Source organism: Mustela nivalis (genome assembly GCF_964662115.1).
Source record: "Mustela nivalis genome assembly, chromosome: 2".
In the NCBI taxonomy this organism is placed as follows: domain Eukaryota; kingdom Metazoa; phylum Chordata; class Mammalia; order Carnivora; family Mustelidae; genus Mustela; species Mustela nivalis.
Genome location: NC_139021.1, coordinates 179281946 through 179304995, shown reverse-complemented (window position 1 = coordinate 179304995; position 23050 = coordinate 179281946). Strand labels below are relative to the sequence as shown.

Here is a 23050-nt window from a genome sequence, read left to right as displayed (position 1 = left end):
CTGCTCTCCTCCGTGTCGCTAAATTCAGTCTTAGCATTCTTGGCCTTCCCAAGAGGACTTATTAAAGAGCCAAATATCATTAGACCATCCGGCAAGATGAACATTACTATTTTCAGGTTCTGTAGATGTCACAGAATACAATGATTCGGGACAATGTAAAATTTTACCACTAGATAATTAATAGATAAAATCTATTTTGTTTGCTTCTCAGAGATTTAATGTAAAGTCTCAATTCTCCGCCAGGGTCAGTAATAATTCCCGGTCTCCGTTGGGTAAATTACTCGATGAACAATTCTCCTGGAGAGCCGGTGTCATTCCCAGTTCCAGGCTCAGCGAGCCGGCGGCTCCTCCACAGAAACCAGGTTCCACCGAATGCAGCCCGAGTGCCGGGGCTCAGATCCCACACCGCAGATGAGACAAGATTAGTTCTCCATGTCTCCCAGCCTGAGAAGCCCTTCTCCACAGTCCTGTGCTGCCTGGGGACTTTGGCACCAGCCGCCGGCCACAGTACACACGAGGACTCCTGCTCTGAAAAGCCGGTGTGTGGCCTCCAGCAGGGCCTCAGGCAAAGACAGACTCTGGGTCAGCACAAGCCTGGACGCTGCTCTGTGGGGGCTGCTGGGCCAGGCTGCTGGGGCGCCGCCCCCTTTTGTGCTCAGACGTGGCTGGCAGACCCACTTCCGGCACCTCCTGAGCGCGTGGACCCCTGCTCCACGCTGTGCACCTGTTGTGACTGGCTTTGCGCCGACCCAGCTCTCCCAGCTCAAGGGGACCGAGAAGGCACTGGGATGTCCACATTGCCGCAACTGCTTCTTTCTCCTTCTAGATCTGGGCAGGGATACCACATGGCCCCTTACAGATAACCCTGTAATAGGGAACCTCCAGCTCCTCTTATGCCAGGTCTAGCTCTGCTCAGGCCCCCGAGTGCCTTCCCCTCCGGGAAAGGGGAGCTCCTGTTCTGATCAGTCTTACTCTCCGCCTGGGCAAGGTCACTGCGTGTTGAAAGGTTCCTGCCATGCTGTGCCTCTTTCCTCTTTACTGAAAGGGAAAAGCACATGGTGGACAAATGAACTCCCCGCTCCTGCCCCGGAAGGCTGACCCAAGTGCCCCGAGTTTAGGGATTCTTGGGCGTAGGTGTTCAGAATGTGGTACTTTGTTTCCCTTTGGTGTGTCACCTGCTGTGGGTTGAACAGTCTCCCTGAAATTCATGTGTGGAAGTCCTAACCCCCAGGACCTCAGATCGTGATCTTACTTGGAAGTAGGGTTATTACAAATGTCATCAGTTAGGATGGACTCAGCCTGGAGATGGGTGGCCCCAACCCAACATGACCAGTGTCCCTATCAAAGGGGTAAATTTGGCCACAGATGCACACATAGAGAAGGCCAGGCAGAGCCAAAGGCAGAGACTGGGGGATGCTTCCATAAACCAAGGAATGCCAAAGGCTGACAGCAGACCCCAGAAGCCAGGGGAGAGCCCTGGAACAAATTCTCCCTCATCCCCGGCTTCAGAAGAAGTCAACCTTGCCATCACCTCGATCTTGGACTTGCAGCCTCTGGAGCGGAGTCAATACACCTCTGTGGCTTCAGCCGCTCAGTTAGCGGTAGCTGGCTCCGACGGCTCTGGGGCACTAACACACACCCAGTGAGGAAGCCGCTAGGGAGGCAGGGGTGGGTTAGGCAGGGCCAGTTGTCTGTGGCCGAAAAAACACAGCAGAGCACCAAGTCCCCGCCCCGTTCCTACAGCCCTGTGTGCAGCGAGCCGGACAGAGCCCAGGGTTTGAAGCTGCGGCACTGGGCACTGAGTCGTCTTGGACCTCTGAAAAGCAGAGCTCCCTGCCCCCCATCCCTGACTTCCATCAGGCACCAAAGTGACTCTCCATGTATTTACTGCCTGGGATACGAACCAGGAAAACCTCTGCCAGCGGGCTCTACTCCGGGGAAAACGTTTATGCTTCTGCGCTCACAACACACACAAGCCTGCCCCTGCCCCCGACCGCCCTGACACAGCTCCCTGCTCCAACACCCTGCAGTGAGAGCCCGCACTCTGGGTCCGCAGGGCAGCCTGGAGAGAGGGGGGAAAGGGGCAGGAGCCTGCTTTCCTGCATTCCAGATGCTTCTGCAGCAGGTCCTTCAGGCAGGCCCTGCAAGTACCCGGGGGCGGGGGGGGTGGATCCAAACACTGCCAGCGTGGGGGGAGCCATGAAATGCTGCTGGCTGGGGTCTGCTCATAGATAGGGAGCAGAGCCCGGTAACAGATTCTCGTTCCCCAGGGTGACACACAGGAGATGCCCGCAGATGCCCTCCCTGCATCTCACTGCACCCGTCCGAGGGGCCTGGCCCACCTCTGCGTCCCTGTGCCCTGTATTTGTTGCGGTGGGGGGAGCCACGCTCCTCTCTCTCGGCAGGAGGCCCTCAGATCAGGGTCACTGGCAGGTCCCTGTGCTGACTGTCACCGCAGAGGGCGGATGAGGCCGGGAAGCCCCCACCCCCTCGCCCTTCACCCCTAGGTCTCACCCTCACCCCGCAGCCTGGCGGTCCTGGTCCCCGGAGGGAGGATGGGGTACCTTTGCCAGAACTGCAAGACGTTCTCTGAAACTCCAGGGAGAGGGAGACCTGTGTCTCCATTCTGCTCGACAGTGGGAATCTTGAAGGAAACTAAATTCTGGGGTGAGGACAGGACCAGTAAGAGCAGCAGCTGCAGACCCAGTTCCCCTTTCAGGTCCCCCGGGGCTCAAGGCTTTGATGGCAGCTTCCCAAACATTGTTTCAACCCCCTGATAGAGGCCCTGTACAGAGGAGACACCACGGTGTGGTGATGTGCCACGCCCACACGGCCTGGGAAAATCCAGGATCAGAAACCTGGGCTGTGGGCACCGGCGGCCATGAGCCTGCCTGGCACCAGGATGCCCGTCCCAGCTCCTCGGCCCGGTTTCAGGGTCCAAAGACCTTCACCTCTCCTCCCCATGCTGCCATGCACACGCACGCATGTACACACCACACACACACACACACACACACACACACACACTCACACTGTACACCCAAGGCAATGTGGGCCACAGAACAGTCTTTGGGAAGACAGCCTGATGTCTTTCCAAGACTCCTGGAGAATGCATGTATTTGAAGACCTGTAAGTCATAAGCTGACACTTTATCTTTTCATGAGACATTAGAATGGAAGGCATTTTATTAAAATACTAACGCCGGACAACTTCCTGCATATTAAACCCCTCTGCCATCTACATAATTCCATGACTTTGAAAAGCCATAACAATGGTGCTGTCAGACCCACTAGCGCTTCCAAGCCACACTCCGGTGATTTGGTACAACCGTAATTATTCGGAAGCATATGTCGCTGCAGAGATAATGGCCTTACACATGCTTCTAGACATGTGGATTTTAACTCAGAAAAATTTAATTAGCGCTTTTGGATGAGAATCTGTGTGGATCTTCAGACCCTGCTCAAATACTTGGAAAAAGTCACATGGGAGCCAGTGTGAATGCGATAGAAGGTAGCGACTCCCAGTAAGAGTGAAGGGAGAGAATTGTGAATGTTTTCCAGGGTCCTCTGACATGCCCCACGGTGCAGCACAAGTGGCTCCTTGGTTGGGACCGTCAGTGGAACCATCTTTCTGCAAAGTATTTGCTGCATAGTCCGCACTTGCCAACCAATTCTACTGATGGGTCCAGCTGCCAGAGCTGATGGCCACTGGGCCCTACTCCAGGTCTACCCAAGCTGCTATCAGCCAAGTGGTCAGAGATGATCCCTACTACTTCTACCTGCCTTTATCTATAGGCATCAGGGTGCTATGTCGGGGTTCACACTGAGATGCTTGGGCACAGGGAGTAGGCTGGGCCTCCACCCTGTAGATGGGCATGTCTATATTTCCAGTTGCCTGGTTCCTAGGCTTTGGAGATACAGCAAGGCTGCAAGGTTAAATTATGGCCAACAGGCTTCACACTGACCCTTAACCCTTAATTCTGCCAGTTGTTACTGCTGTGACCTTAGGTAACTCATCTCCCCTCTGAAGCTCTGCACTTAGCTTGCAGGAGAGCTGTACTAGATGCAATCGGTGTGTACTGGTAACTCCTAGGTGCATTACAGGTGTCCAGTGATAGGTGACAGGTGCAGTTATCAAGACTTTGTGTTCTCTAAGAGGAGCTAGAGGATCTATCTGAAGACCTGAATGGTTCTTGACCCAAGAATGATGCTTTCTCAATCTAAGAAAGTTATCAGGCAGATAGGAAGAGTTGGGGAACCCCTCTCCCAGCCAGCCAGATCTTCCTGCTCAACTCAAAAATGTGGCAGAGGTCACAGCAGAAGCCCGTTCTCCAACATTCCAGTTCTGCCAGCTCCCAGCGTTCACCATGGCAGTCTAGATTGGGACCTGGCCCCTTGCACACGCTCCTGTTTATAAGGCTGGAATGGAAGCAAGCGGCAAAACAGGCCAAGTGGATACTCAGCCGCTGCAGAGTGGGGGCAAAGATTAGCTTCCCAGCTGGCAGCTCAGTGATGGGTTTAAGTGACACCTGGACAGCTGGTTCCCGGTCATCCCCCAAACAGCAGCTTTCTGGTTCTGAGTGGGTCACAGCACCCACTTCCTTCCGGGAGGAGAGCGGGAACCCCTGTGCTCTCAGGGGAGAAGCAGAGCAGTGCAGCGCAGGGGGGGGGGCGGCGTGCATGGGCTTTGGTTCCAGGCAGATCTGAGCTCGAGCCCTGGCTGGGCCAATGACTGGATGGGACAAGGCTAGAGCCTGTCTGAGCCTCAGTGTCCACATCTCGAAACGAGGATGTCACGTAGGCATCCCCGTGGCGCTGTTTGGGCGCAGAGGCGGGGCTCCACAGGATCGTTTCGGGGCCGGAGCTGCTTCTTAGCTTTTTGTCTCTGAATTCCACAGCGCTGTCCCGTTGCTGCCGCGGTGGTCTTGACCGTCACTGCCACACACGGGACCGAGGCAGGGAACAAGGAGCTGGTGCTGCACCCGGAGAGTCCCCGGGCCCGCTCCGTGGCTGTCCGAGGCTGGGCTCAGGTGTCCCGCTCCCTGTGCCTTGTGAGCCAACTGACCTTTGCAATTCCTTCCCTCTCTGTGCCTCAGTTCCCCCGTCTGCAGAGTGCAGTGCCCACGGCTTGCCCAGCCCACCCCTTGGGAGCACAGCAGGGTCCGGGAGGATAACATGAAAGTGCCCAGAAAGCACAGCTATGTCAGGTCCAGGCAACCCGGTGCCAGAACTTAACTCCTGGTTCCCACGGGCCAACCTCTGCCCAACATGCTGCCTCCTGATGGTCACCCTGGTGAAGCTGGGAGCCTTCCAAGCCTCAGGAAACTCACCCCTGGCACGGGGCACACCTGTCTCATATTCTGGTTGCTTCTTTAGGGCCCAGATGGTTGCTGAGCTCAATTCATTTAACCATCATCAACCAAGGTTGGAGAGACACAGATGCCTACTGCCCCCAGGAGAACCTGTATTGTGTGACCAAGAAGGCGACATCCTTCATTGAGGGCTCTGGAGCTCTCCAGGGCCCACCCCTGCCCTTTTCCCAGGGTTTCTGCCTATCCCAGGGCCGGGTGGCTCTCCACAAGGTCTGCTGAGGGGCAGCTGGCCGGCCTGAGCCCAGGAGTACCTGTGTGATGGTTAAGGTCACGTGTCAGCTTCACTGGCCACAGGAGCCTAGATTAAACATTCTGGCTAAATCTGTGGGGGTGTTTCCAAATGTGCTCAGCCTTTGAATCAGTGGACTCCGTGAAGCAGATTTGCCCTCCCCAGCTGGGTGGGCGCCAGCCAATCCGCTGAGGCCTCTAACAGCACCAGAGTTCTTGCCTCCCTGGTGGGACGTTTCATCTCAGCTTCTCCAGCCCTTGGGCCACGACTTAAACCTTCTGCTCTCCCAGGTGGCTGGGGCTTTGGATTGAAGCTGAGTCCCACACAGGCGTTCCAGAGTTTCCAGCTTCTAGAGGACAGACTGGGGGACGTCCCATGCTCTCTCTACTCTCTCTCTATAGACCTATGTGTCTGTCCTGCTTGTCTGTTTCTCTGCAGAATCCCAGTGCAACATGGTCATCTGACGAGGTGGTCTACCCCCGTGGGTAAGAGAGTCTTGGGGAAGGGAATCAGGGAGCCATGTCTGCACGCCAGACACTTGAATGCCACAGCCAAAGACGTGAGTGAGAAAGCAGGGAAGAGGCGGCCTCTGCAAAGACCCCTGGAGTGTTCCGAGAGTCTGAAGAGCGGGTAGACAGCCCGCTGAGGTTGGAAGCTCAGCTCCCACGGACTCAGTGTGAGACTGTAGGCAACTCAACGGCCCCTACAAGCCAGGCTTGTTTCTTCATCAGTGAAGTGAAGTGTGTGTGTGTGTGTGTGTGTGTGTGTGTGTCTGGGGCTGTAGTTCTCAAGACCACTCAGGATTCGAATCCCCTGGGAGATTTTAAAACCACCAATGCCAGGTGTCCCGCCTGGGTTGCTCATTTAACTGGTCCCGGGGTGGGGGGGGGGGTCTGGCTAGGGTTTGGGGATTTGAGCTTTCCAAGCAGAGCTAATCCAAAGCCAAGATGGCCAATAGCAGCCGATCAGGACGTGAAAACCACACAGCCTGTGCCTGCTCCCCTCAGGCAGGGGAGCCCTTCACCCCTGCTCCCGGCCTGGCTGCTCAGTACCTCCCGACAGGCGCTCAGCTGGACCCTGGCTGTGGCTTCGGCTTGGGCCATGAGGCCTAGCAACTCACGCTCCCTGGATGAGACACCCAAGAAAGGACCTTCCGCTTCCATCCCAGAGCTCCAGGTTCTCCGTAAGAGTCACTTCCCGCAAGAGGTCAAATCCTCAGCTATGCTTCCAGAGCGGGGTCTGTCCTTAGCTTTTTCTGAGGTAGGAGCCCGAGGGTGCACGTGGAAACCAAGTCGAGGAGAGCAGGAGAATCAGTCACCCCAGACGCGACCTGCCTTCCAAGTTGGTGGCAATGGCCGGAGCCGAGCGCCGCGCCTGGCGTACCCGATGGGCTGACGCACTCGGTGGGAGGTACCCGGCCGGGACTCTAAGCAGGACAGGAGAGGTGGCGGCAGGGTCTCTGGAGGTGAGTGTGAGAGCAAATCCTGCCCCACCCCACCCCATCTGGCGGTGTGGACGCCCCGGTCGTGGAAGTGTGGTTCTGCTGGGACCCGGGGACCTGCCCAACACACGGCCGGAGCCCACAGAACTCCCGTCTCCCTGGGGTGGGCCTGGGGCCGCCCATCACCAAGCACGGTGCACCTCATCAGCATCTCTTCTCCCCCAGTCGCAGGAGGGGTGTGGACAGAGCAGGTGGTGCCAAGAGGGGTCTAATTTCAGTCTAATTTCGGTCTAATTTCACTAACTAGGTGTCAGCCTCAAACTTCCTTCCTTGCCGCCCTTGTTGGGGCCTCTGTTCCCCCATTCAGGCTGTCCAAGAGCCCCCGCCTGGTGCACCTGATGTGGGGGAGGCAGACAGTGAGTTGGCCACTCCATGTGCGCTCCCCGGTAAACTCTGACATCGAGCAGGACACTGGACAGGGAAGGAAGTGAGGCGGAGAGCCCTCATCACTCTTACAACTCAGCAGGAACAGGGGTCCCAGGGGAGTGAAGGACAGATGATATGAGCAGCTAGAGGTCAAGGGCAAGAGGGTGCTGGCAGGAAGGGCATCAGCACACCTCATACCCCAGACCTCTCTGACTACAGACCAGCACTGTTAATTAGGAAGAACAGGGAAGCCACAGGTGTAGCAAGACAGGTGAAATTAATTTTAATCGTATAGTTTATTTAATCCAAGATATCACCATTCCCTGTGGAATCAATATAAAAAGTATGTGTGAGGGATGCCTGGGTGGTTCAGCTGGTTAAGCGACTGCCTTCAGCTCAGGTCATGACCCTGGAGTCCTGGGATCGAGTCCCATATCAGGCTCCCTGCTCAGCAGGGAGTCTGCTTCTCCCTCTGACCCTCCCACTTCTCACGCTCATTCTCTCTCTCACACTTTCTTTCTCAAATAAATAAATAAAATCTTTTAAAAAAAGAAATAAAATTTAAAAAGTGTATGTGTGTACACACACACACACATATATAGTCATGCTAAGCCACAGAAACCCAATGTGCATTTTATACCTACAGTGCGTTTCAAATCAGACAGGCCATGTTCAAGAGCTCTAAATAAACCCATGATTGGTGAACCCCACACAGGGCTCTAAATCTGGCTCATGCTGTCCCTTCTGCTTGGATCGTCCTCTAGCATAGTCAAACCCACTTCACAAGGCTGGTCCAGAAAGCTTCAGGCAGGAGAGCTCGCTCCTGCCTCAGAACCACTGGACCCTGTCCCTATCGGATGACATGACACAGTGTTCTGTCTGGGTGCGAGGGCCATATCTATGAGGTCAGTGTCCCCGCAGACTGGGTCTCCTGCAGGACCTCACCAACCCAGGCCTCGTCTACAGGGTGTTTTTCATGCTTTGCACAGACGGTAATGGAGAAATGTGTGCTGAAATGAAATGAGGGTATGTTTGCATATTTTGTGAGGTTTGCTTAGGATGGTTCTTTTGTTCACACAAGAAACCCAAGACAGGAGCCTGATGGCTGATGGCAGTCAGAGAAGGAAAGTCTCTTCAATAAAGGGTGTTGGGAAAACCGGATGGTCATATGCAAAAGAATGAAACTGAAACACTTTCTTACACCGCCCACAAAAATAAACTCAAAATGGATTACAGACCTAAATGTCAGACCTGAAGCCATGAAACTTCTAAAAGAAAACATAGGCAGTAATTCCTCTGACATCAGCCGTAAAAACACTTTTCTAGATCTATCTCCTCAGGCAAGGGAAACAAAAGCAAAATTAAACTATTGGAACTACACCAAAGTAAAAAGCTTCTGCACAGCGAAGGAAACCATCAACAAAGTGACAAGGCAACCTACGGAACGGGAGAAGATATTCGTAAATGACATATCCGAAAAGGGGTTCATCTTCAAAATATGTAAAGAACTTATGCAACTCAACACAAAAAGAACAAATAGTCCAATTGAAAGATGGGCAGAGGACCTGAATAGGCATTTCTCCAAAGAAGATGGACAGATGGGCCACAGACATACCAGAAGATGCTCGACATCACTCATCACCAGGGAAATACAAATCAAAACTCCAGTGAGATAACACCCCACACCAGTCAGAACAGCCAGAATTAAAACCACAGGGAGTAACGAGTGCCAGCAAGGATGTGGAGTAACGGGACCCCTCGTGCTCCATCGGTAGGAATGCAAATTGGTACAGCCGGGATGGAAAACAGTGTGGAGGTTCCTCAAAAAATTAAAACTAGAATTACTGTGTGATCCAGTAATTGCACTACTGGGGATATATCCCAAAGAAAATGAAAACACTAATCTGGAAAGCTATATGAACACTTCTGTTTATAGCAGCATTATTTATAACGCCAAGATACGGAAGCAGCCCAAGGGTCCACTGACAGATGATGAATGGATACAGATGTGGTTTCTCTCCACACACACACACAGTGGAATATTACTGAGCAGAATGAAATCTCATCATTAGCAACAACATGGTTGGAGCCAGAGGGTATAATGCTAAGTGAAACAAGTCAGAGAGGGGAAGACAAATACCATATGATTTCACTCGTATGTGGAATTGAAGAAACAAGACAAAGGAAGACACAAAGAAAGAAACACAACAACAACAAAAACCAGACTCTTAAACACAGAGAACAAAGTGGTGGTCGCGAGTCGGGAGCACTGGGTGGGGGATGGGTGAAATAAAGGTGATCAAGACTACACTTGTCTCCATGAGCCCTGAGTAATGCATAGAATTGTTCAATCACTACATTATACACCTGAAACTAATAGCATGCTGTATGTTGATTTTATTTAAAAAAAATTAAAAATTACCACCACCACCGCTGCCCCCAAAAAGAAAGTCAAGACAGGAGCTGGGTGAGCAGTGGTGGCGGGGCTTCACCAGAGCCGTATTTGTGTGTATGAGGTTTGTCGGGCATAGCTTTTTCTCCCTAGTAAGTTGCCATTCATCCCCTTAACAGAGGAGCAGTTCAGTGAGTATTTTTAAAAACCCCAAATGCATCAAATCCATTTGGAGGAACATATTGCATTGTGAATCTACCATCAATTTTACTGAAACATTATTTTCTGGGCACCATTAGAGGAACCAAGCTATAATCAGAAAAAAAAAAAAAGGAAAATTTTGTTGGGAAATGAGATTAAGCCAGAGAAAAATCCAATAGTTTAAATCTGGAGCCACATTACCTATTCTCCACTGAGGGTTCAAGTTCCCATCATCAGACCCACAGGTCCCCTTTCCGGTGGGATCTAAGAGGAGAGCCGTCTGCCTGCCCTCCCCACCCACTGTCTCTTTCCTCGCTGGATTTATTCCCCTCACTGCACACACCAGCCTGTCCAAGTAGGAGGGAGGGAGGGCCAACCACAGACGTCATCCATGCCAGGCCTGTGCTGCCCATGATCTCCATGCTCAAAGCCTTTCAGTCCTCAAAATAAGCCTAAGTGGCAGGCACTGCTCATTTTGATGGGAGATGGAGGCTCAGAGAGGTGGCATCACTGGCCCAGGGTCACACAGCAGGAAGAAGTGTTGCTGTGGTTTGAACCGACATGGCCACGTTCCAGAGCCCGTGCTGGTCACCACCCTGCGGCCCTGCCCTTGGACAGCCCTTGGACTTGCTTCGGCCTAGGCTTCGTGTCCCCTGGAAAACCTGATCTCTGTGAGCTTTAGCGTCCTGCCTGGATGTCGCACATCTAGACCAAGTGTTCTCCCCAGGGGTGATGCTGATCCCCAGGGCAGTGTCTGAAGACATTTCTAGCTGTGAACACTGGGGTGCAGCAGGGAAGTAGTGGTGAGACATAGGTAGAAGAAACAGGGCTGCTAACAGGTTCCAATGCACAGAGCAGCCCCACCACAAAAGGGATCCCATGCAAAACGTCAGTAGTGGGGAGATCTAGTCAACAGTTCGAGAAGGAGGAGCCAACGACTCTGTTATGCCCACCTCAGACCTACCCAGAGACCAGCAGACCCTCCCAGGTCCTACACACAAAGTGAGATTTCCCCCAAAATAAGCAGCTGTGAAGAGACAGTAGAAGACACTCCAAGAGGAGCAAAGATGGGGATGCCATGGGGGAGCAGAGCCCCTAGCGGAGGGGGGACAGATGTTCTCCTGGGCCAAAGAGAGCGGGTGGAACTCCAGGAAACAGATGTCAGCTCAGGGTAAGGATGAATGGGAGGAACAGGGAGCTCTGGCTACAGTGGGCTCCTCCTCCCAGAGCATGCGAGCTCACCGGAGGGGACAGGGGGCAGGGGGTCCCTTCCCCTCGCCAGCTGCAGATGCTGTGGGATGCTGGGATGCTGGGATGCTGGGCTGTGTCTGCTTTCATTCTCTCTCTCTCACACACACACACACACACACACACGCACCGCACACTTGCACACCCTATGCATATCTACATCCCAGGCTCAACATCCCCTTCCTAATAAAACATCAAAGTCCCTTTTTATTATCAACTTCCCAAATAGTGAAGCTATTCTGGAAACAGGGTTGTGGTTTTTCTTCCCCTCCAGTGTGTAAGACTGATGGGATGATACTTATCTGTCTGGTTAAAGCATAAGAGAGAAATCCGGCACCTAGAGCAGCCTGGCTTTTGGAATGCAGGGCCCTGTGGCCAGCAAACTGCGCCTCGGAGCACGGGGCTGGTGGGCGGGAGCGCAGGGGGCCAGCTCACAGCGCCTGCCCCGTGGGAGGTCCCCAGAGTGCCTGGATAAGCAGGTCCCTCCAGATGCGCTCGGACCGTGCTCCCCACCCCCTGTGCTGACGACATGTGCTGCCTGCTGTTGACCGGGGTGTCCAGGTGGAGGATGCCTGGGCGGCGGGGCCACACTGTGTTCAGGGGAAGGTAGGAATCCAACGAAGCCAAGATGTCTTCCTCTGTCCATTCTCCCCTTTCCTTTCCTTTCCTTTCGGGGCTCTTGGGGCTACAGGGTTAGGTGGCGTGGTCTGGGAATCAAGGGGAGATTCTTTTCCATCCCTTCTGGTTCTGAAGGCTGAAACGAAAAAGCCTGTGCCCTCCTTCTCACCAAACCTGTCACGCTCACTGTCACCTCCGACGCACCACCCTCTGGAAACATGTGTCCGACAGAGAGGCCGGTGACTGCTCCAGGTCACAGGGGCCCTGCTTTGCTCCCCAAAGCCCCAGTCCCGCCGGTCAGGCTTACCTGGTGATCACGTAGGGTGCGAAGCATACGAGGAAGGTCCCTATGAAGGTGCTGATCTTCTTGGTGGCACGCTGACGCCTCCTTTTCTGCTCCTCCAGACAGCGCTCCCGCACACTGCACGTGAGAGAGGGGAAGAGGACTTGTTATTAATGGACACAGGCAGGGCCTTGAGTGCAGGGGCTCAGGGAGGGGCCAGAGAGACCTGAGGTCAAGTCCCGGCCATAGGTGTGTGACCTCGGACATGTCATGACCTTGGACACATGCATGACATCTCTAAGCCTCAAGATCATCATCTGTGAAATGTGCATTGTAATAAAATGCCGTCAAGGGCTCTTTGGAGAATTAAATGCAAAAAGCACAGAGACATATGAAATGCCTTCAATGCATAAAACACATAAAACAATTAACATGATGCCCAAGTGCAAAGAAATATCAATTCTCATTATGACTACTTGTGAAATTCACTGATCACCTGACCTAAGCCAGCGCTAGAGTCTACGTTCTCTGAGTAGTTTCTCTCATTCTTGTCTTTACTGATATTTACTGATATTCAGGTGTGTTTGACCTGCCTCGTGGGTTTTACTGGCCCTGGTTTTACAGTGAAGATTATGAGTTCAGGTTTGCTCAGCTGATAAATGGAGACAGGACTGGAACCCTTGTCTGGGTTTCTCAAAGCTGGTCCTTTATATCCGGGCTGACCTGGACCTTTCCTTTCCTCCATGCTTTCGGTCCTGGGTCTTCCGTCCCAAAGCCTCAGCCCTGCCTGGAGTTATAGACACTACCTTAGGGGGTCACAGGGAGAAGTCACTTATTTCCTTCAGGGACCAAGCTCAATGAAGCTAAGATACTAAGACTCTGGGAAGTTGGGGACACAGCTCTGAGGATGGAATCAGGAGCTTGCTGCCTAAGCTTCTAACCACACCCTGGTCCTGACTCCACCGGCCCCAGGGATGTCCGAGAACAGACATCTCATGTCAACTGAGAGAAGTAGTCTGTGCAACCCGTTTCCTGTAGCCACAGAGTAGTTCTTGAGCACCAGCGAGCTGTCCGTTATCGCCATCAGAGAGCCCAAGGGCCAGTCCGGTTCTATTCCATGAGATTCCATGTGAGCAGGCGTTTCTACTATTTATTTTATTTTTATTTTTTTAAAGATTTTATTTATTTATTTGACAGAGAGAGTGAGAGAGCATAAGCAAGGGTAACAGCAGAGGGAGAGGGAGAAGCAGGCTCCCCCCTGAGCAGGGCGCCTGATGCGGGACTCAATCCCAGGACTCTGAGATATGACCTGCCTGGAGCTAGGGACGCTGCCTTAGGGGGTCACAGGGAGAAGTCTGAAGGCGGACGCTTAACGCACAAGGCCACCCAGACACCTTATCTACTGTTTATTTATATTTGTATTTATTTGTATTTATTTAATATAATTTAATTTTTTAAATGTCCCCCCTCGGAAAAAAAAATTTTTTTTATTATGTTTTGTTCGTTATCCCACAGCACGTCATTCGTCTTTGATGCCATGTTCCATGATTCATTGTCTGCATATAACACCCAGAGCTCCACGCAACCCGTGCCCTCCTCAACACCTGTCACCGGGCCGACCCCCCCCCACCCCTCCCCCCACCCCTCCCCTCTGAAACCCTCAGTTTGTTTCCCGGAGTCCAAAGACTACTGTTGATTTTTTAAATAAATCACATCACTCCAAAAATGAACAAGGAGGAAGACCGCAGACAGAGCTGCCCAGGAAGTGGAGATAATCTGGCTGAATTCGGCCCTGGCTGTAGAGCCCCTGCTCCAGCATTAAGCCAGTTTGTACAGGGAAAGCAAGGAGCAGAGGGAAGTACTTAAGGCAGGACCACAAGCAGCCTGAATGCCAGTGCGACCTCCCCCTTCCTTCCACAAGGACCATCGTTTTAACACTGGATTGAAACTCTCCATCACCGTATTTCCAATCTCAGAAGGACAATTCCACGTTAGCCTGGACAGAAGACCCCTGAAATTCTTGTAGGACTTTAGCCCCTGCCTTGGAATGTAGAGTTGGGAACTGGAGTTTGGTTTGGTACAAATAGGCTTCACAGTGGCTGAAGAAGTATGACTATTAAATCACGTTACTAATTAATTTCTAATAACTAATCATAATAACAGTCCACATCCCATTTTAGATGCCTTGATGGAGGTTCATGTGCATTAGTTATCTGATGCTCACAACGTCTCCATACACTGAGGACTGATACAACTATTATCTTTTTTTCTTTTTTTTCAGATAAGCAGATGAGGCATAGAGGGGTTAAGTAACTTGCTCAAGATCACACAGCTGGTGAATAGTGGTGATAAGATGACCAACTTGCCCTGAGGAGCCAGGACTGTCCTGATTTTAGCATGGAAAGTCTTGCATCCTGGATGCTTTGCATGGAAACCCCTCCACCCAGAGCAAACGAGGACACTGGGTCTCCCCAGGTGATGGCAGGATATGAACCCAGGCCATGTGATGGCAGGATATGAACCCAGGCCATCTGACTCTGGAGGCTTGAGCTCGTCTTCCAACTGGTGGACGTCTACACCAACCCCGTGGGAGGCAGCAGGGCATCATTTTATCCAGAAAACCTGAAGAATACAGCCGCTGGGGCAGGAGGACTGGGGGACTTCAGCTGAGGTCATCCAGCAAGACTCAGTCTTAATCTTGTGGCTCCCCATTATACTTGGGTCTCTGCAGAGTCTTCTACCAACATCCTCTGGCTCTTCTAACATGTGCACAATATGGGTGGGTGTGGAGAGAAGGCACCGGGCCCCACCCAGAGGGTCTGGGCGCCTTGAGGAAGCTGATTCATCTTGGTCTTCCTGAGACTGTCCTGGTTTTAAAACCCGGAGTCCTGCGTCCTCGGAGAGCCCCGTCTGTACTCGGCAAACCAGGACAATGGTCACCCTAGCGCGCAGTGGGTTTGGTATCTTCCCCATAACACCGGCACTTTTGTCTTAATATTGAACTATTTCCCCCAAACATTCATGCAATTGACTTGAGAATTGCTGGAGATTTGGGACACGAGCTGGGTCATCATGTGCACTCACCCATGAAGGCGTACAGCATTCTAGGCATCCCCTAAAAATTCTAAAAAAAAAAAAAATTCTAGGCATCCCCTAAACCATGAGCACCACCACTGATGTCGGCCCTGGGGCAGGCCTTCCTCCCATCTGTGACCTTGACGATATTGTCCCTTTCTCAGATGCTTCAGAATAACCCCAGTGAATGAAAGAGCTCTGAGAGAGATGTCCTAGTCCCAGCTCTGCCCTCATTGCTGTGTGGCCCCGGGGAAGTCACTAAACCTCTCTGAATCTGGGAATTTCATGATAGCTGTAATTAGAGCTACCATTTAGCAGGCACAGAAATGACTCAACAGCTAGCAAGCTCTTGAGGAGTGAGAAGCTCCCTCCGGCACCCCCAAGAGGGACTATACTCACTGCTGAGGGGCTGAGGACCCAGTTGTCTCCTCTATACCTGGAGCACCCAATAGTCCTTCCTTAATGACATGAGGAACACTTAAAAACAGATATTGGTAAAAGCTTTGGAGGTCTTTGGAAAGGTAAACAAACATATTTCAGTGACCTCAAAGGAAGAAAATTGGACACTGTCCAGGCTAGAAGGACCAACGTCACCACTGGACACTGTCAAAACCTATGGGAAATAATTCTCTCTGTTCTTGCAAAGCTTTGTCCAGCAGAAAACATCACATCACAAGCACTCCGCAGATACGTTATTTCTGTGGGTGCCTGTGGTTCAGACCTCAGCATCTGACATCCAGAAAACACCTGATCACTCTATGTGGTGTGAAGTGATGAACCCTTAAAAAAAGTCTTAGAAAATTAAGTCTCAATCATTTTTTTAAAGTGACCCCCTCAAAAAGAGATGATGGGAGAAACCTGTTCTGAAACAGATTTTTTTTTTTTTTTTGAGTGAGCCTTAGAGTTCTTGAGCAACCGGACAATGAAAGGCTGTGAAAGCTTCCACTAACCCCTGGAGTCCTTTCTTGTGAATAGTGTGGTAGAAAGCATGTGGCCCCAGAGCCCAGTGTCTGGGTTCCAATCCAGGCTTCACCACTTAATTGCTGTGTGGTCTTAAGCAAGTTACCCAACCTCTCTGTTCATCAGCCTCCTCATCTCAGAGTACCTACCTCCCAGGGTCTTACTGAGATTAACATCCAAAAAGTACCTAGGACAGTGTGTGACTCAGTAAAGCTTCAGTAACCATAATTATTATCTATTCGGCTGTTCCAGCATCCTCTGGAACTCCAAAACCACAGGATTCCCACCCACCACAAAAGTTTTCTTTCTGCCCTGTGCATGTAGGAGAGACAGACAGACAGAGAGACAGAAAGAGCTACAACCAGAGGCCGTGCCAGAGGAGGTCTGAGCTGACTCCTGACTCCAGTGCTAACCCCGTGACACTCTCTGGCCTCCAGCAACCCAGTGGAAACTGTCTCAATGGCCCCTGGCCTCCCACAGGGGTCCAAGGTGGACGCCATGTCTGGGTCACATCCACATGGGTCTAGTCATTCCTCTTTTCTGAGACACACTGCCTAGACCTCACATAGTCATGCACAGTACGGGAAACCCCCTCATCCACCTAGCCCAGCTCACAGATGGAGAAAATGAGGATCCGAGAAGAGAGGAACTCACCGCTCTCCCGAGAGTGAGATGCTGGCCGAGCTAGCCCCCAGTTACTGAGTGCCGGTCTGGCGCTCCTGGTCAGGAAGCACATGGATGCTTCCCTGAACTCCTGCAAGAGGAGGGCGTCTTCCCCGCCCAGAGCTCCCCGGATTTCCAGGTAAGGCCAGGGGGGATGGCAGGAGGAGGCCCACGCAGCCATGCAACCTTCTTGCTTATCGTTATTGTGAAGCACGGTATGAGAGCAGCGTGCCTGTACCCAGAACAACAGAATAAAACCACCCTCCACTTGCTCTCATTTTTTCCCCACCATAGCTTTGCAAAACAGAGCTCCTTGAAGTCTTATAGCCCTGGGAGTTGCTGTTTTATTTATTTGCAGATGAGGACACAGGGGGACAGCCACGTTTGTGCTGCCCCCAGGGTCCCACAGTGAGCTTAGGACAGAACCAGGACTCCTGGCTCCAGGATCTGGGGTGTTTCCCCCAAATCCCACTGCCCTTCCCAGGACCACAGAGAAAAGCAAGCTGCATCCAACCGCACAGATGCATTCTCCAGATATGGCACAGGGGTAGCAGCTGGACTCCTCAGGCTTATAGGCTGACTCTGGAGTGCAGGGGTGAGGGTCCCCCAATTTCCTGGCCAGCAACGTCCTCCCAGAGTACAAGCTGATGCATCGGCCTGGGGCTTGCCGAGAACTGCCATAGGACACAGCTTCCTTGTGATAGAGATGGGCTTTCCAGCGCCATGACATGTGGGGCCAAAGAGATGTCCCCCAGTGGACACCAATAAATGGCAGAATGAACAGAGAAGGCCAGAAATATCTGAAGTGAGTAAATGAGGCAATCACAGCCAAAACCATCTAGTCCCAGACACTGCCGTGCCCAGCACAATGGTCTGGGCCCTGAATGGTCCCCAGATGACCGCAATCGGTCTTGAGCGCATGCTCCAAGTACTCCCAGGGTAATCCAGATTGTTTTCTGTCTTTTAAAATAACAAAACAAAAGGCAAGGGAACAGGCTGATGGATGGTAAAGCAGACCTTGAGTCTGGGGTCAGGATGTTAGTGTGAAAAGTCGTGTCCTCAGATCTCACAAGAGGGGGCCCTGTCCTGGGTCCTGAACAGTGAGGGGACTACGTCCCTCTCCATGAAATGAAGACTTCATGTGCCCACCCAGAGCCCACACCATCCATTCCAGATCAAGCTCCAAGTATCCGGAACACTGGATTCCCTGCCCAGATGCCGTGATCCTGCTTCCAGGACGTGAGCAGGCGTCCTCCCCAGGCCCATCCTCCTGGGGGTGACAATGCCACAGGTGTGCTTGGCTTGGAACCTGAGGGGTGGAGGCTCCTCGGGGTGCTGGGGAGAGCCGGGGTGGAGATCAGAGGCAGGGGCTGTGTGCTTGGAGGCGGCTCAGCTCTCCCCACCACGGACGAGGCTGAACTCCAAGGAGCCCGAGAATTCTAAATTTGAACCCAGCCTTGCAGAGTGTTATAAATGTATGCTTGTCAAGGTAGGAGGATAGAACATATTTCATTTAACAGTTTGTAAGCTTAATTTAGAACTTCTAAATATTTATATAAATGGTTTGTGAGCCTCTATTTGCACTTTTGTCCCGTCTAGAAATCTCAGGGGCAGAACTGGGCACAAGTTTTGGCTCAAGCCACATCCTGGATCTCTTAAATTAGGCAAATGACCTTGGCCTCCTTCCCTGGGTCTCCCAATTTCCTCACCTGTAGAACCAAGGGCACAGTGAGTGTATCTCCTGGGTCCTTCCAACTCCTACACCAAAGCTTGGATGCCCTCCAGGGTTGGCCCTTTAGCCAGCACTCTGCAGACGGCCATCAGAGGGATGAGTGTACTTCACCATCCCGTGGGGAAGCCCCTGACCCAATCCAGGCGAGCAGTGACCCTCAGCTGGACTGGGGGAGCAGGGATGCCACGTCGGAGCCCCAGCACCCGCCTTAGGTCCCACTTCGGGTGAAAGCCCACGTCTCTGGCAACGGTGGGGAGAGGACCTGCCATCACTCGTCCGGAGCTGTGGTTTGGGAAAATAGAACCGAGCAAGCTGAGCGGTCGGAGGGCCAGCTGGGTAATAAATATCAGGAGTTCCTAATTGCTTTACGAATGTCACAACTTGAAAAACCACCACAGGAAGACAGGAGCGGGGAACGCCTCTCAGGACAGACTAAACTGAAAACACAGGGTCTTTTGGCAGCGTCGCAACAAAGCAGTCCAGCCTGCCACTCACAGCGTTAAACACTCTGTGGGAAGAGCAGGCCCCAGCAGGGAGCTTTCTGACAAACGTCACCCTGGGCCTCAGGGAACTCAAAACAGGTCCCTCCTAATTAAGTCCCAGGAGGCCATAGTGTGGTGGCTGTCAACGAAAACTTCCAGGGAGCCAAGACTCCCCCCCGCTGCCCCGGCTGTCCACATAAGGAAGCCTGGCTTCTGCTCATCCCCAGGGGCCCCTGGCTGTCAGCACCAAACCCGCCCAGGAGGCTTGTTTGATCTTTCCGGAACCTTCGTGCCTAGAGCTTGAGTGTTCGAGGGGCAGCCCTTCTCTGTCAGACAGAGCTGGCTCTGTGGTTTCTCTGTGCAGAGAAAGAGTTTGGAGCAGCCAGGAAAGAAGCTGCAGATCAGCTGCAAGGAAGCTGGAGCCCTCCTGTGTGGCCCGTCTCCCACACTCTCACTCTGGGGGCCCGTCTCCACACTGACGGCATGTGGGCTTCACTGAAGGGACAGTCCTCTCCCATCTGCCTGCTATTCCATAACCTCAGGCTGGCCCTTGGCCAGTGGGGCCTGTCTGAACTGGCCGAGGGCCATTCTTCCCCAGAAGCCCTTCCTCTTCCCAGCGCAGACTAGTGCTATCCCTTGGCCCAGCAGGACCCCATGGCACTGGGTGTCGGGGCTCCAGAAAGCATCCCAGGCCTTCGAAGAGGTCAAGGCTCACCCAGAAGGGAATAGAAGGAGCATGCCAACCTGGAGTCAGTGACAGATTCGCAAGAGTGGAGATGGGCCCATATCCCAAAGGGGTTAAAAAGGAGCCATGGCTCCTCCTGTTCTGGAACTTGGAAGGGCAGCAGGAATGGGATTTGTACTGGTTTGAGTAAGAAGGGATTCCTATCCTGGCTCAATGCCTTCTCTGCTTAGACTCACGGTGGGAGGGCCCGGGATAGGAGTCGTTCCAGTGTCAGTTGTTCAACAGCAGTCCCTCAGCTTCTGAAACAGCCCCAGTCACGTCCTAGGGATGCACCTTCCGGAGTGAGGTCCTCCCGCCCCGGGAGAGGGCAAGGGGACGAGCTCAGCAACTGTGGCTGGGGGAGATTTCCCGGAGCGACACTGAACCACGACACGTGCCGTGAGTCAGCCCAGGCCACTGTGGTCAGTGTGCACGCGTGTCACCGGTGACAGGCGCACGTGCGGCCACCGGTCTGTTAGATATGCAGTTTACACACGAGCATGTGCAACTGTGTGCGTGTGGCTCATACATTCACAGGCACGGATTCACAGGCCCTGGGGTCTTTGTGCTCTCGGTCATTCTGGTGTGAATACTGCACGTGATTCCATTGGGAAGACTCTGTGGCTGGAAGCTTTGGCCCAGCCCGGAAGGAGGAAGGGCCATCCTGAGGAGAAACAACGCCCACGCACATGCACGCCCTTGCCTGTGCAGACGCAGTGGAGTTTAAGGTTCTCCTTTCTATTGCTCGTGGGCAGAAACAGCTCACATTGAAGGAGCCCTTGCTCCAACAGACGCCTGCGGTCTGCACCCCTCAGCCACGAGCTTGCATCTCCTTTGGGGGGGGGGGCATTCATACCCCAAAGACCCAGCTTCCTCACTGCCCCCAGCTGCCCCCCTTAGGAGCGCTCTATCTACCTCACTTTCTGCGCCATCTGGAAGCCAAAGCCCCCTGATTTAGGGTCCTGGGTGACAGAAGGGAAGCCTGCCCTTCCCGGGGGATGAAGAGATATAAAACAGCAAAGTCCTCAGAAACACCACCGGCTGTTCCCTTCCTTGGGGTCCTATTCTCATAAAGGAAGCCAAGTGAGCTCAGGACACCTCAGCTAAGAGTTTCCTCCTTCCTTCCCTGAGATGCTCCAAGGGATGGCAGGACTTCCTAACGGGTAGCTGCCCCTGAACTGCCCCCGTCGCCCGACCTGACTTTCTGAGACAGTGGCCAGTTGAGGGGGAAGGCGGTGTGGACAGGTTTTTCCCAGGAGCCTTGTGGGTGACACTCTCCCTCTGCAGGGGTCCCTGGTCTCCAAGTCTGGGAGACACGGGACAGTGCTGTTTGCAAGAGCAGTGCTCCAGTTCCCTCAGAGCCCTTCAGATGCTCCTTTAAGGATCCACACAGGAAGGTACAACCCGAGGACTCACACGCGCGCACACACACAGAGAATCTGGAGACAGAGGCAGCACCAGACACCAGAGGAAGGGAAGACCCAGAAGAGCAGCACGCTCCTATCTGGAGAGCTTTTGCGGGGCTCCCCCAGCATCTAAGCCACAGTCTCAGGGCCTGATTAGAACCTCTTAATGAGCTCAAACAGTGAACACAGATCCCCGCCTTCCCGCCGGGCTGTTAACAGTGAAATCCACAAACATCTCAAAGAAACATCCATCCAACAAAGTTCTGACTCTTTGTACCCGGAGACTTCAAAACACGTACATACTGTGTCACCCACGTTTTTGGTGGCCCTGCTTTGTGGTTTTCTAAGCACCTGCCTCGAGACGGAGACAGGCTGCCCTGGTCCCTCCCCACAACCTGAGTTTTCCAAAGAAAAGAAGGGAGGCTCCGGGGCAAAGGGGCCTGCCTGAGGCCGCACGCTGGGAGTCATGGGGTGGGGGGAGGACACAAGGACCCCCTCCCTCCCACCAAGAGCCCTCCCCCCCACCAAGAGCCCTCCCAGCCGCGGCCCTCCCCCTGCGCCCCTGCCCCTGCGCCCCCTCACCTGGGGTGGATGTCCACGAGCAGCACGAGCGTCTGCATGGTGATCACGTCGATGCGCTTGCAGTGGAAGCGAGCCACCTTGAGCACCTTGAGGTACGTGCAGCAGAGCACGACGAAGGACAGCAGGAAGCTGAGCGCGTGGAAGGCGCCCGTGAAGACGGCGAAGCGCAGGCGCTCGTCCGGCCGCCGGCTGCACAGCGTGCACGACGCGTACAGCTGGTGGAAGCCGAGCCAGGACAGGGCGAGCGCGGCGGCGGGGAAGGCGAGCGCGTGCAGCCACGTGTAGGCCACCATGAGCGCGGCGTCGCGGAGGCGCATCTTGGCGCGGTAGCTCAGCGGGAAGACCACGGCCACCCAGCGGTCGATGCTGAGCGCCGCCATGCTGAGCATGGAGTTGGTGGCCAGGAAGGTGTCGAGGAAGGCGGCCAGGCGGCACAGGCGGTCCCCGGCGGGCTGCCGCTGCGCCACGACGCCGGCCAGCGTGAGCGGCATGTTGAGCACGGTGCACAGCAGGTTGCCGCACGTGAGGTTGAGGGTGAAGAGCGCCGGCGCCTGGCGGCGGATGTCGGCGCTGTGCAGCAGGCACAGCAGCACCAGCGCGTTGGACAGCAGCGAGACGCCCATCGTGCCCACCAGCAGCCCCGCCAGGCCCGCGTCCCACGAGTTCATGGTGCGCGCCCGCCGCGGCGCTCAGGGCCCGCCACCCGGCGCCGCCATGGCGCCCCCGCCGCCGCCGCCGCCGCCCCGCGCCCCCCCGGCCCCCGCCGCCATGGGCTCCCCCCCGCGCCCGCGCCCCGGAGCTGGCTGCCCGGCGCCCGCCCGCGGCCGGCTCGGCCTCCGCTCCCCGCGGCCCTCACCCCATCCCTCCAGCCGCGCTCTGCCTCCGCCGCCGCCGCGCCCGCCGGCTCCCCGGCTCGCTCTCGCTCTCGCTCTCGGTCGTCCTGCCCGCTCCGCGCGCGCTCTCCCTTTCCGCTCTCCCCTCCACTTTCTCGCTCGCTCCCGCCCGCGGCCGCTCCCGCTCCCTCCCGCTCTCTCCTGGCTGCGCTTCTCTTCCCTCTCTCCCACTGCTGTTCTCTCCGTCTGTCTCTCCCACCCCCAATTCTCTCCTCCCCTCCGCTTCTTCCCCCTCCTCTTCTCTCCCTCTCCGGAATCCGGCTGCTTCTATCGCAGAAATCCCCGCCGGGGCGCGCACTCTCTCTGACGGCTCCGGTGCGGGGT

The 23050-nt window shown here is 54.1% G+C and overlaps 1 protein-coding gene across 2 annotated transcripts in view; it reads right to left on the bottom strand.

Annotated features, from left to right (window-relative positions):
• The window catches only part of GPR26 (G protein-coupled receptor 26), a 32828-nt gene extending 10274 nt beyond the window's left edge, over positions 1 to 22554 (bottom strand). For both annotated transcript variants that reach the window (XM_082714515.1, XM_082714516.1), the window contains exons 1-2: positions 21834 to 22554; positions 12234 to 12347 (exon numbers count right to left, since the gene is read on the bottom strand). In XM_082714515.1, coding sequence (XP_082570641.1) covers positions 12234 to 12347; positions 21834 to 22501 — 782 coding nt within the window. In that variant the 5' untranslated portion in view covers positions 22502 to 22554. The remainder of the gene's footprint in view (positions 1 to 12233; positions 12348 to 21833) is intronic.
• Between the last annotated feature and the right edge of the window lie 496 nt (positions 22555 to 23050).